This window comes from Cyprinodon tularosa, unplaced genomic scaffold (genome assembly GCF_016077235.1).
Source record: "Cyprinodon tularosa strain WSP-4 unplaced genomic scaffold, ASM1607723v1 ctg131, whole genome shotgun sequence".
In the NCBI taxonomy this organism is placed as follows: domain Eukaryota; kingdom Metazoa; phylum Chordata; class Actinopteri; order Cyprinodontiformes; family Cyprinodontidae; genus Cyprinodon; species Cyprinodon tularosa.
The window spans coordinates 619,796-633,773 of NW_024038126.1; the positions used below are offsets into that span (position 1 = coordinate 619,796).

A 13,978-nucleotide genomic window follows, 5' to 3' on the forward strand; every position below is an offset into this window, starting at 1 on the left:
GCTCGTTAGCTATATTTTTTTGCGCATGTGCACTTTCAGGTGTATATGTGTGGAGAGCTAAGGTTTCAGACGGTCATTGAAGCTCACCTGTCTTACCGCGGTTCTTTGAAAATGGCAGAGAGTCGTAAGAGAAAAAGTGTCTACGAAGTGTATGAGAATAAAAGAAAGGCCTCAGAAGAGGCAGATATATCCCGGAATGCTTTGCATGGAGAGCTCTCCTCACAAAACATTATGGGATTAGTTGACACAGCGGCCCACTGTCGCCATAGGCTTTCGATAGTCGACGGCGGCGACTAACAACAAAGATGACGCAGGCACCGCGCGGTGGAAGTAGAGTTACTTGACCAATGGGGAGCAAAAAGTAGTGATCATCCGTCCGATTGAGGGATTTTGTCTTTAGAGTGGATGTTCGGAGAAATGGACCCATGCATGCTCTCGCACACGTTTAATATGCGTTTCCTCTCGGGAGCAGATACATGGTTGTGCATGTGCATTTTTTTTTAAGTGCGAAAATCCTCCACTATACCTTTTAATTTGCAGTGGTTTGTCATATAAAGACATGGTAAAATACAATTACATTTGTGGTTGTATGAGTGCTTTGCTCAAGCGTGCTGCTCCAACCACTAGGCTAACACTCCCCCACAGAAGTTATACAAAGATAACAAAGATCTTGGCCATCAGGGTGGATGAGCATTTCAGAGGCACTGCTGGATTTTTGCAAGATTTTTTTAAGATATCTTTAAAGCACTGAAGTGCAACTCTTTATCATGTTTAAACCAATCTAATAAAAAATCTGAAGCAAACATGTACAACTGAATGGCTCATGTTTGTTTTTTTTCGTTTTAGTTTTCTAAACTGCTCTTAATCTTACTCTGAATTTTGCAGAACTGGAGCATTGGACATAATTGTAATTTAAGGTTGCATTCTATAAACATACTTTGCAACATTTTTCCGAGTAAATCATATTATGGGATACTTCATGTGAAGAGAAACCAAATGATTTACAAAACTGAGACGTAAGGCCTTGTTCCCTGTATTAATTCTTTTTATAAGGGTTTTTGCTGATTTTGTCTTTCTATCTTTAACGTCTGACAGTAAATGTTAATATGTTACTTTGTGCAATCTTATGTAATGCAGTCGTAAAAGGATACTACAAAAGTATCAGTTGGTTAGAAAATGAAACAACATAGTTTACAAGACAAAAGAGAAAATATTTAACCCAGACTGATTTATTTATCTGATAAAAACAGGCTTTGCTGTAAAACGCTGTAAAAAGTAAATTGTCTTTTTAAGGTCAGATAAACAAAATGGGTTTTTTGCTGCAAGCATTTAGCAGAGATCAGTCATACGACCTACAGCCCTTACTTTGACAACACATTTTAATAAACGTTAAGGAAACATGGGGAAAACGAACATCAGGAAACTTTTAAAAACTCAAAGATAATAAAAAATTAACTGCAAATCTCAGCGTGAAAGAACCTGACTTAATAAATTCCAGGAACAGTTCCCCTGTTGGCTCCTTGGTCTGCTCGCACAGTGCTAAGAATACTTCCCCAGTTCACTGTGCTGCAGCTTGTCTTGCTTGATAGTACATATTGTTCCATGGAAGTGAGCAGCTATGCAGCCTCATCACTCCTTAGGTTGTATAATAGCGATACAGCCCGCTGGGTGTCTATGTTCCCAAAGACCAACATGTTTGTTTGCATATTTTTGAAGTGTGCTGGATTTTTGTAGGGGACATTCTGAGAAGAAGAGTACTGCTATCATACATATATGTTACTATCAGATTGCCGTGTCATTACACTTGTATGAGCATGTCAGGTCACACCAGCACCTACAAAGAAACCAATGAGTCACACAAGAACAAAGGTCCCGCCTTCCACTTCTTTAGAAAACTAGACTATAACCTGAAAGTTCTTCAGTATTTTGACAGATCAGCTTCTTTGGTAAGGAAGGACTATTTTATTTTTAGAGATTTAAATTTTTAGAAGGGAGACCCATTTAAGCTAATAAGGAAATAAAAAATTAAAAAGGAAGGTGAAAGATCTTGATCTATTTAGTTGTATAAACACAAAGGTGTTTGTCTAACGTCTTCAGAACCACAGTGGTGTTCCCTCTGGGTTAAAGGTAGCGCTTTACTTAATTGAGGGGAAATCCTAAACTAAAAAAAAAATATAAACTTGTGCCATAACCTGTGAGAAAATCTTAACTGAAAATTATGTGAATGAGTTGTCCTGAGACTCTTATAGTAAGTAATGAGGTGTAATACCCAAGCTGCATGGTACAAACAGAAAGAAAAGAATCAAAACAGGAAAAAATCGACTTCGCCTCCTGCTGCTGTGGTCACCCTTGAGTGGTATCTATATGTAATTTTTTTATCCTTCATAGAATAAAGCAAAGATTAAAAAATAAATAAATAAAATATATTAACCCTAAATTAAAGTAAGCTTCCTGTTTTTTTGTACTTTTAGTAAAATCTGTAAAAATGTCAAAGCCACATTTGTCTTGTCTTCTTTCATCCAGCTAACTGGCAGGGTGCAGCCAAAGGGGAAGAAGAGAACTAGTGAACAAAGAAAAATGTCAGCCTATTGATCTTTCTTCTATAAAATGTATTTTATCTACAGAAAGAGTATTAGTGATTTGAGACCTCTAACCACCCATGAGCTGCATCTGATTGCATCCCTTATTTCTTGTGATTTTGGAAGCAGCAAAGAACATACACCATACAAGAGCTCATTTTATGGAAAATACAACTTTTATTATAAATTAATTATTGAAACAAATATAAATAAGTGCAAAGTTATATTCATCTGCTTGCTTTGTCAAACTTCTCAGATATCTTCAAGCATCCACAGCCAGGCATATGGTTGGTAAAAATACATCTTTATAAAAGATAGCACACACACACACAATCACAGACAAAACCAGAAAAATAAAAAAATAATAATAATAATTCTATAATGTAAACATGGTATACAGAAAAGTAAATACTTGATCTACTCTCCTTATAGAGAGAAAAGATACCCAATGTTTTAATTTGTCTGCAGGCGCTGAATATGTTGCCTGCGCCACAAAAGAAAACCCAGATCTATTGGAAAGGAGTTGTTCATCACTGAAGCATGATAACTACTACTCACTGTAAGATCCTGTTGGAGTCAGTCGTTTTCCAACATGCTTTCATGTTGTTCTGGCAATTTTGGCATTATTCTCATCTTCTTAATCAACACACATCCCTCCCAAGAACCTTTCTTTCAACCCTGACCCAAACCCACAAGTGTCCAGACTATCTGTACTCTTATGCTTCCAATGACTGAGAACATCAAGCTGGAAACAACATTCATAAACCATTTCCACAGGCTTGTGTGCGTGATCTCATCAGTCTATCAGGATGCTGATTAGCATCAGCAGCAAAGGGAACAGTGTGTCATCACACTGTAGACAGCTGACTGTTAGCCTCACTTCAGTTCTTAGTTAGTTGAACGTCATCAGTGAAGCTGAGGAGGTTGGTATGGCTCATCTCTGTTTTAGGTTCATCAGATTCCAAAGCTGCTTTTCTCAGTCTCCTTATCCTTTCTCCGAAGTTTAAGAGACTCTTACACTTTGATTCTCTCCTCTGGGACTGATTCAGTCGTTTCTGCTACATCCTTCATGGGTTTCCCCCTATAGATGTGCTGGCAGCATCTAGTTTTCATTGACATCAGTCTTTGCCTATCTAGATATCAACCTCGTATTTATCAAGGTACTCTTGAACTTTGTTAGGAAGCTGGTCTCTTTGAGAAGAAATGTCCAATTCTTTATTAATTGTCTTCCTACAAAGGTGTTGCAAGGTTGACATGGAAAAATACAGTGGCTTGATGAGCTCAAGAGGGATCCTCTCCCCTCCAGCGCTGATATAGTAGACAATACTGGCTTTCCTTTGACAGATGTAGTAATTGATCAGCTTCAGAACACAGTCAAAGTGGGGGACACTGTCCACATTCTTGGGATCAGTCTGCAGGAAAAAAGATTTCTCATCACATTGTATGCGCAGGTTTTTAGTGCCTGTCTCTGTCTTGACGCTGAGGGTGAAGAGGTGCTGGTGGTCAGAGCTCTCCCGAATCAGGAAGGTACCAGGTCTGTGGGGGGAAAGGAGAACGCTGGCCTGTTTCCCAGTCATGGTGCTCCAGAAAAAGTCACTCTCTCTGAGTTTCTGTAGTGTCTTCACAACCATCAAAAACTGTTCCTCCGAGACAAAGGTCTTGAAGTGGTAACCCATCCCCATCTTGGTACTCGAGAGGCAGTTACCGACAGCTGAGTCAGTCTTGCTGTAAGTTACCATCTCACAGAGGGCGGTTGCTGGATATGGTATGTAGAAGTATGAAAAACCTGAAGAGGAAAAAAAGAATTTGTTTAGTAATGACAAATATAGAAATCTGCAACTAACAGCTCTGTAGGAAACTTTTTTTTTCCATCAAACCGATGCCTAATGAGAAATACATATTATACCTAAGCTGAGAGAAAATAATCTATCAGATTTTTAGAGATTTCAGGGAAATCTTCAGGACATGAGCCATCTTGGTCAGTTCCAGGAAAGTCAACTTATTCCCTCATTGCGCAATTTGCATGCCACAACCGGCTTCTCAAAACCCTTAAACCCGGTCAGGTAAAACAGCCAAAAAATAATATAAACTCTGCTTTGAATCAAAATCCAGAGTCCAAAAAAAGGAGGATTCTTACCTTAAATGGCTCACTGAGAGTCCTTTATTCAGTTTAAATCCGAAAGATGTGGTAGATGTTCTGCACTCAGTTGGCTTGTGCTTGAAAAGTTCCTTTGAAGTAGTTCTTTTTTTGAGTGGAGTGAGATCCAACAAGCTGAGGCAGTTGTACCGTGTGAAGCTCTAGTGTGCAGAGAGCAGAATGGAGCAGGAAGGTGCAGAGGGTGCTATTCATAATGCAGAAGAAAGCTCCGCCTCCCCTTCCAGTAAACTCCTCCTGGCAGATTGACAGTAACCTTTTTTTTCTCTCTCTTTTAGGATTCCAGCTCTGAGAAGTGCCCTCCCCTTTCATTACGATCAGCCTGCTGAATTCATCTAAATCAAGCATGTTAATGCAGAGAAACATGTAAAAACCTACTGACAAGTGGACCTAAAAGATCAGGGTTGAAAAACACAGCTTTATGGCAAGTTACCCTAAAAAATGTGTTTTGTGTGTGTGTGTTTGGGGGAGGGGGTGTTAATGACAGATCATTATTTAAAGTTTCATTAAATTTTATCTAAATAATTTATTTAAATTAAAGAACAAAAAGGTAATGTCTTTATATGGTTGTTTCATTATTTTTTGTTATCATTTTTGCTTTAAGTTATCTTTATCTTCAGGGTGAGGTAATGATTCACTAGTGTTCAGGACACTAATCAGTTTCTGAGAAATTCCTGGTAACTCGAGGTCACACCACCTGCTGAAAAGAATGTTCTCCATAGAGGGCGCCAAACGCCAGACAGGAAAAAATAACACCAGCTGGTATCCAAGGGCAGAGAGGGTTGTTGTTTACACAGTGTTGCCAGTGTTCCTTTATTTGGACATATCCATTAACTGGAACATCGAACTGTTCTGAAATTCAAATAGAAATGGTAACAGAGATCTGATTTCCTACATTATTACAAAAAACATGTTTCTGCGTTTGCAGTAACACACATTTATAGTATAAACATGACTTGTAAGTGATGTGAATAGCATTGTTTATTTCTTAGAAATTACGCTTGCTCAGAAAAATGTTTTAGCTGTAAAGCAGCAAGTTAACATTATGTCCCTAGACTGGCACTGGGGTGGTTCTTCTGATCAGTGCATGTTTATGTGCTTTACAAGGGTTTTAAGTTTAGACTAGAATGGACATGATTTTGCATTAAGATCTTTGTCACAGTCATCTCTTAAAATATATGAAAACCAGTGAAGAAGGACTTATTATTTTCTTGTGTTTTTAATTAATAACAAATTTCATGTTTAAAAAAGTATTTTTGCTACTATGCAATTCATTATGGCTGGGCATCAAAACTTTGATGAGTTCACAAAATAACCTTAAACCCACGTTTCCAAAAGTAGAAATAATCACCAAGTAATTATAAAGGTTTGCAGTGTCAGTTCAAGGTGTATATATAATAAGTCCAAAGGTTGAGCTTTATTTAGATTTCAAAAGAACTAAAAATGTCCCAGTTTTTAAACCTCCTGAGGGAAATTGTAATTTTAGGATTCTTTTTAAGGTCTCTACTTTGTTTTGATTGACTTAGTAAATGGCACTCTTCCTTTATTTGTCAATAAAAGGTTAAGAAATAAAGTGTTTTCTTTCTACTATTACTGGAATTCTTGCAAAACGTGAGTCAGAGTACAGCAAGCTGTTATAAAATGTGTCTTTTAAATTACTCTTCAATTCTGAAGTTTTGGGAATCTCCTCCCTTTCTGATAACCTCAGTTTGAGTACTGACATCAATCTGTCGGCAAAACTACATTTTTTACGTAATTTCCTCTCTTTTTTGTTCCTTCTGAACGTAGTCAGTTTTTTTTTTTTTTTTTTTTTTTTTTTTTTTTAAGCATGCCTTTCTTTGTCTACGTAATTGTGACTGAAAGCATGCTCATTCCATCCCTTCCAACTCCCATCCTGCTGACTCAGCCATGACAGCCTCAGTTGGTGAGCGTAAAACAGATCAGCCTGCCTTCTGTGGTGTTCTTTAATCAAAACTTAATAGATCGCTTTGGGAAAGCCTGAAACTTCCCATCACAAAGAAAGGAAAGCAATCTTTAGAGTGTTTCTATCATGAAACCTAGTGGGAGAAGGCTAGGAAACACCTGATGTGCTTTGTTGGTGGGCACCAGCTGTGCCTGCAGGGGTGAGTCAGGTGTTCAGACCCCTGATGGGTGATGGAAGGGGAGGGAAGTGAGCTACCGGTATGATAATCTGCCAACAGCTCACTTGTTTCCAGAAAATCCACTGTGTCATCAATGTGAGAAATCCATTTAGCAAAGGCCTCCCTCTGGATTTATAGTTGGAGTCAATCGGAAAAGGAGTGGCTAGCTTACTTGAGCTGGGTAAAGGAATCTCATATGCAATATTTAGCCCATCACATGGTATCAGAAACCACTATAGATTGTATTACAGTATGCCATCTTGAGCCGTTGTACACAATGTTCTGTAACCTATGCTTTTTGCTGACTATGGGTGGATCAAAGAGAAATGTTTTGTGTTAAGGACTGATAACCTTTAGGTTCTTGAGCTGTCAGCCAATACCTGCGAATGTGAGTGTACTGTATGTTATGTTGACGGAATACACGGCATCTCCAAATCTTCCCCCCGCATTCATGTTTGTATTGTTTTGAGTCGTGGCAACAGGATTTTTGTCTAAACTAGGGCTTGCACGATAGATTGCTGGTGTAAACCACAGTTTGCTGGAAAAGACAGCTGTTTACGATTTCCCATATACTGACTCAGAATTTACCCTTGAAAATGATTCCCGCAACCCATTTGGAATGATAGACCAAAGCAGGAAAGAGCAATGACCAACACAAAAATGTTGCCCACCCAAATATTTCTTAACTGGATGGTCAAACAGAAGTGGAAATTTTGTGGTTCTGACCAAAGTGGCGGCGTTTAAGCAGCTTATGATGGAAATTTTGCATTTGATCAATGTCAACGGTATATAGATATAAATTATGTTTGTTGGGGTATATTTGGGGGAAAGTCTTTTCTTTTAAAAGACTTCAGAGGAAACAGAGTGCTGTTCATGTTAAACAGATCTGTAATTAGAACAGTAGAACTGTCACTGAGCTGATGTGAGCCAGGAACTTCCTGGTATATCATTCAATCGAATTCCTGTTAACTCTCTTTGATTACCATACTCTGTAGACCTTCCTGCTTTTACCTGTAGACTTTCTCTGCACAGCGTTTCTCATTCACGATTGCATCAATGTGAAACTTCCTTGTTTAACAAACAGACCACTTCTGCCAGTCAAAGAGGATTTCCTGATAAGGGTTCGTCTTACTGTATTTCTCTCTTTCTTCCGGTTTCTGAATGCCTCGATATTCTGGTTTGTGTTTTGCTTTCTTCTCTTTGCACAGATATTTATTTAATTCTTTTTCAATAAGATGCTCTTTATCACTTCAAGTATTAATTAAACCTAAATGTTTCTTTCAAGCAGCATCAGAGCAAAATGCTGCAGCAGTAATCTTAAATCAAAGAATAACTGATAAGTCAATGAAAATATATAACTTTAAAATGATAATGAGCACAGAATCTGTATAATCCAACTAAATACCTGAAGAAAAACTACATTTTCACGAAGCTCTTACTAAAAAATGTGCACACCTATTTATTCAAGTGTTATATCAACATTATATTTGTTGAGCAGTTGTCCTTTAATTCTAACCACATAGAAAACTCCTAAAAGCCTGCAGAGACACATGACTTTCCCTTTTTCTTCGCAGATATACAAAAACTAATTCTTGAAAAGCATGAATTCTGTAGTTGTCATCCCAAAGTTAATATTTTGATTTGAATACTTAATGTATGTATTTTTTTTTGCCCTGCAATGGAGTTGTGACCTATCCAGGGTTTCGCCCGTAGACAGATGGAGATAGACAACAGCACCCCTCATGACCCCGTTTGGGATAAGCCTAAAGGAAAATGGATGGATGGATGGATGGATGGATGGATGGATGGATGGATGGATGGATGGATGGATGGATGGATGGATGGATGGATGGATGGATGGATGGATGGATGGATGGATGGATGGGTGGATTTTTGTTGTTAGTATAGGACTAATATACTAATAATTCAAATAGCAAATGAATTAGAGTATCACTGCTGCCACCATCTGTTTTAGAGTGGAAGTGCTTGTTTTAGAACGCATGGGACAGCAAACTAGCTGATAAGAGTGATTCCAGTGAGTCCAGTGATTGGCTCTGAGTTGACATGGCCACCCCTGCCTACCCCCTAGCTTTGCCTCTGTTCTGAAGGGGATCAGAAGTATAATTAATGTGGGTTGACTTCAACAGTTTGTTCAGGATGTTCATTACTTGCCACAAAACAGTGCAGATCATGAATTAAAATCTAAAAGATTCTAAGTCTCACTTTTGGCAAAACACAGCAATTATTGAGCAAATTGCAAAGCTACCAGAAATCAAGTTCAATGGCTATTCTTTTTTTTTTTTTTTTTAGAAAAGATTTGCTTAATATTTGTTTATCTTATATTAATGGCTGGTACTGCTCTTTTAACTGATACAAAAAAGATGATAATACTGTGAATTGTTTGTCTGAAAAAACTGCTTGTTATTCAAAGGTTGCAACAAGTTTTGTTAAATCAGTGCAATATGCTCCCCAAAATGCTTTTGTTTGGACAAAGGACAGAATATTGGGACATAAGAGCATTTTAATGTTAGAGCGTCTGTTGCCACATAATTCCTGGTAGACTGTTGTTTCACTGAAGATAAGTAGGCCTTTGTCTTGAAAGAGCTAAGCTGCCAGACAAAAAGTTCACCAAATGAGAAAGATCAAAAGTATTTCCAGTATTTTCTCATTGGCTGGGGAACTTCAGCATTTCATAATTCTGATCACAACTTCTGTTCCATTGTTTTAGAGTGCAGCCAAGTTGACCTACCGGCTTTTCAGGTAATCATCAATGCTCATGATGAAAGTGCACTTTTTCCACCCATTCATGATGATCATCAGAGCCAGTAAGACTGAGATTTAGTGTCCATGACTGGGGAGAATTGAAAAAAAAAACAACTGGAAATTAATATACATGTGTAATCAGATAATATCATTATCATCATATAATCTGGTCGTTATCATCACTGATGATGAGGCCCTCCACCGTGGTGTCATCTGCAAACTCCACTATGTGATCAGTGGTGAACCTGGGGATGCCGTCATGTGTCATCAGGGTGAACAGCGGGAGGCCGAAGACACTAGGTACTCCACAAAATAAAGGCCTCTACGTTACATACAGTAATTTGTGGATGTGGCTAAACTTTATGACCAAAACTCAACCAGTTTAGGGAATTAGACTAGTTTGGTCTTTTAGGAACAAATTCCACAGAATATTTCACAGTAAAAGTCTCTTTTTTGTAGTAATGAAGCATCCATTAATCTGATAATGAGGATAATGTAGATTTAAAGATCTGAAAAAGATGGGACGTGCTTTGGTGGCACAATGGTTATCGTGCCTAACCCATGTTAGGACGTGGGTCACGCACTATAGGACTCAAAAAAAAAAAAAAGATCGACAAAAATTTTTGGACTGTAACTGCATTTGCAGATAAGTAATGACAGTAGCCACCAGTCGTAGCGATGCCAATCGCAACCTGCAACCACATTTGATTTCCATGCTGCCTCCTCAGACTTCACATCAGAAGAGATCACCAGAACTAGAGCAATTAAGATCCTGATGACAAACATTCAGATTGCATCAGTGCAGAAAATATGACTGTTGACAATGGTACTATTGAAATTAGACAATTGGACTTATTAAGCCAATTATAATAATGTTGATGCCACAATACAAGGCTGACTGAAGGGAATATCAGCGCACACGGAGGACATTTTCATCCTTGCTGGGGATTTTAACCGCACCAATTTGAAGACTGTTCTCCCTCATTTTTAACAACAAGTAGACTTTGCAACTAGGGGACTGGATACTTTAGCCTGGTTTACTCTAACATAAAAGTTGCATTCTGAGCAGCAAGACCTACATTGAAGCAGCTGAGGGTGTGGAATTAGGTGGCCATGGAGGACTGTTTGAATGCTCTGACTGGAACATGTTCAAAGCTGCAGCAACATATAACTGCAAGATCATTATTGAAGAGTATGCCATGACCGTGTCAGCCTTCATCAACAAATGCATTGAGAACATCATCACCAGGGCCAACCAACGCCCCTGGATGACTGAGGAGTTTCGACAAATGCTAAAAGCACGGCACTCAGCCTGAGGACAGTGAGAGCCAACTTAAACCTTGCCATCTGCTCAGCGAAGCAGAAGCACAGCCAGAAAATCCAGGATCTTTTCAACGACACCAGGATGTGGCTAGGCATGCAGACAATTATGGACGACAACACACCCTCCCCCCTGGTGGGTGATGCTGACATTGTAAATGAACTAAACAAGTTCTTTGGAACAATTGAGGTACTAAACAGCACTACAGCAGTGAAAGCTGTCCCCCATCTGAGGGAGGAGACAGCATATCTTCTCCGGGAGAAGATACTCCCGGAGGTTCTGCAACAGCTTTCTCCCAGCTGCCATTAGACTGTTGAACATTTGAGACTCTAATCAAGAGTCTGCATCACACTTGTAAACATATTTCCACTACCAACATGGCAGATTTTTTCATTATCCCTACTATTGATTTTTATTACTACTACTGATTTTTATTACCGATTATTTCATAATCCCTTCTACTTTTGCACCATATTAATTTATGTTAAATTGTACTGAACTATTCCTTAAGGCTTTTGTGCCATAACTTTAAACTGGTTTTCCTTTTCTCCTACAGTGTTTACATTCTGATCACTGCTGCACTTTATAAATGGTAATGTTCATTTCACTGTTGTAAGCTGCTAGTTCACTGCTGAAAAGCTGGAAATTTCGTTTTGTATACACTCTGAGTATACAAGATGACAATAAAGTTTGACTATGTCTAAGTCATTAAAAGCCATTAAATTTGAAAACATGCTGCCAGAAGGATAGCTACACAATGGAATCATATTCTGCTATCATTATTACTAAATATGGTATATGTAAATTTCAAAATACACACTTCCTCCAAAACACAATAGTAGTCATTTAAGCCTGCCCTGTTCCAGTAAGCCCAATATTTTCCAGATAGAGATGGTGTCATGAGATTTAATCCTTCTGTGGTGCCGGATAAGGAGGCTGATACCAGCTCTAAGTATTTGCTTCCTGGAAAATTGGACAGGATTTACCTAAAATTTGCAGCTCCAAAATAAACCAAATGAAACCACTTCCTCCAAACCCTAATGAACAGCCTTTCGTTCATGTCCTAGAATGTCGAAATTGCCTGTCATATATGCTGAAGTATCTAAATCTATTTGAACCATCATTATTATAAGTAGTGTTGCCATTTCTTGGCCCTGATACCGATACCTGGCTGGATACCTGGCTGTGCAGTATCGGCCGATGAAATTGATGTGTGTGTGAATATATGAAGAACTGCATACTACTTGGATGTAAAATAATTGCCATCATGGCTTTGTCAAGCTGCTGCCTACCTTTGTGAAGCAGGAAAAAGACTAATGCAAACTGAATCCAGTAGAACTGGGGCGACAGTGGCGTTGGATGTAGGAGTTTGCCCTAAAGTCGAAAGTTTGACGGTTCAAGCCCCGACTCCGACTTTCAGTGTCGTTGTGTCCTTGGGCAAGACACTTCACCTGCATTGTCTACTGATGGTGGCCAGAAGTCTCCTGACTTGAATAAAGGCGCAACATAAGTACATGCCATTTACCATTTCAACTTTTTATTGCCTTCCTGGAATGGGTGACAATAGTTGCATAAACTTTTGGCACTCTAAATCGTATCGGTGCCCCATTTTTTGGTACTCACAGATATAGATACCACCGTTTTAGGGCTGGATTGGGGCCCCGCCCGATATTGGTATTGGTATCGGGGCAACACTATTTAATGCTCCTCCCTTTGTCACTAAATGATTCAAAATGTGACTCAAACTTTGATGACTTTGCCTAACCTTTTACTGCACATACAATGAAGTCATAGGCTCCCGCATCCTATTTGAGCTCCAGGAAGGATTATCTCCTTTTCTTTACCAAAATTGTTTGTGTAATCATATCCTTTTATTATTATTAGTTAATAATGTTACATAAAACAATTATGCTGTTTTTTCTTAGATAAACATCTACAGCTGTTGCCTGCTAAGCCCTTGTCTCTGTCACCTTCTTATTAAGAACATTTTAGATTTTGTTTTGTTTTAACATTTCTGCCCTCCTCTTCTTCTGTTTGTCTGATTATATCTTAAAAGCCCTTATCTTCCTGTATACAAATAAATAAGTCATTTCATAAATCTAACTAGGAGGAGGAAATTTGTCATTTTCTCTGAAGCCAGCAAGAATTTCACAAGCAGCAACTTGTTTAATCATGTCCTCATCTAAGGTCTCCAAAAAAAAAACACAGGCTACATGGGAAACTAGCAAATTCAGAGGATTGAAATTGATGACAAATAGGAGGCAGCAAAAAGTATTTGGAAATTTAAAAGAAGCAGTATTCATCCAAACCAGGATTTAGATCATAAAAGGCTTTGAGTTTAATTTACCTCCATACTCCTAACAACTTCATCTATAGGCTTAAAACAACTTGAGAAACTATAGCAGGAAAAGCTTTCATTGACTTCTCATTAAAGGGAATTAGAGCTGCAGGAACAATATTAATGAAAATCTCAGGGGCTTTGAAGCTGCAGGAATTTAATCACATCTTACAATTGTAAAAATGAACCATCCTTATTAAATTCATTTAAACTATTCTACATGTATAAAAAAACTGAAACAAAAAATATTAGCTCTTTTATTTTATTTTTTTAATAGAGATGCAATTAAGCAGTGACAACAAATTATATTTTATTATATTAGTTCAAATAATTATTCACCATTTGTAATACCATGTGAGTGAGAATTTCTAGACCATCCTGCATAATTCAAAGATGGCGTTAAAGAAAGAGAGATATATCGACAACACCCTGTCATTTGTACAGACATGATCCTTGAAACGCTTCACTTACAGGCAGTAACTTTTTAATCTCAGCTCTAAAAACACTGAAATCTATTGGGATGAACTAGGTTATCTAAAGCTGCAGAACTACTGACTCTGTTGAAGTTTTTTCTCTGTTAGATTCTGTTAAGTTTGGAATGCTGAGCTTTATTAGGAGGACTGCACATCCGTCAGACTGATAACAAGCAGACAGCTGGTCTCATTACCCCGGCCTATCCAC

The 13,978-nt window shown here is 38.2% G+C and overlaps 1 protein-coding gene across 1 annotated transcript; it reads right to left on the bottom strand.

Moving 5' to 3' along the window:
* Window positions 1-2,733: 2,733 nt before the first annotated feature.
* Window positions 2,734-4,908, bottom strand: socs3a (suppressor of cytokine signaling 3a). Its single transcript, XM_038277429.1, has 2 exons — window positions 4,717-4,908; window positions 2,734-4,365 (listed from the first exon to the last, which is right to left on the bottom strand). Exon 2 carries the CDS (start codon window positions 4,316-4,318, stop codon window positions 3,713-3,715), a length of 606 nt encoding a protein of 201 aa, XP_038133357.1. The 5' UTR covers window positions 4,319-4,365; window positions 4,717-4,908; the 3' UTR covers window positions 2,734-3,712.
* Window positions 4,909-13,978: the final 9,070 nt, after the last annotated feature.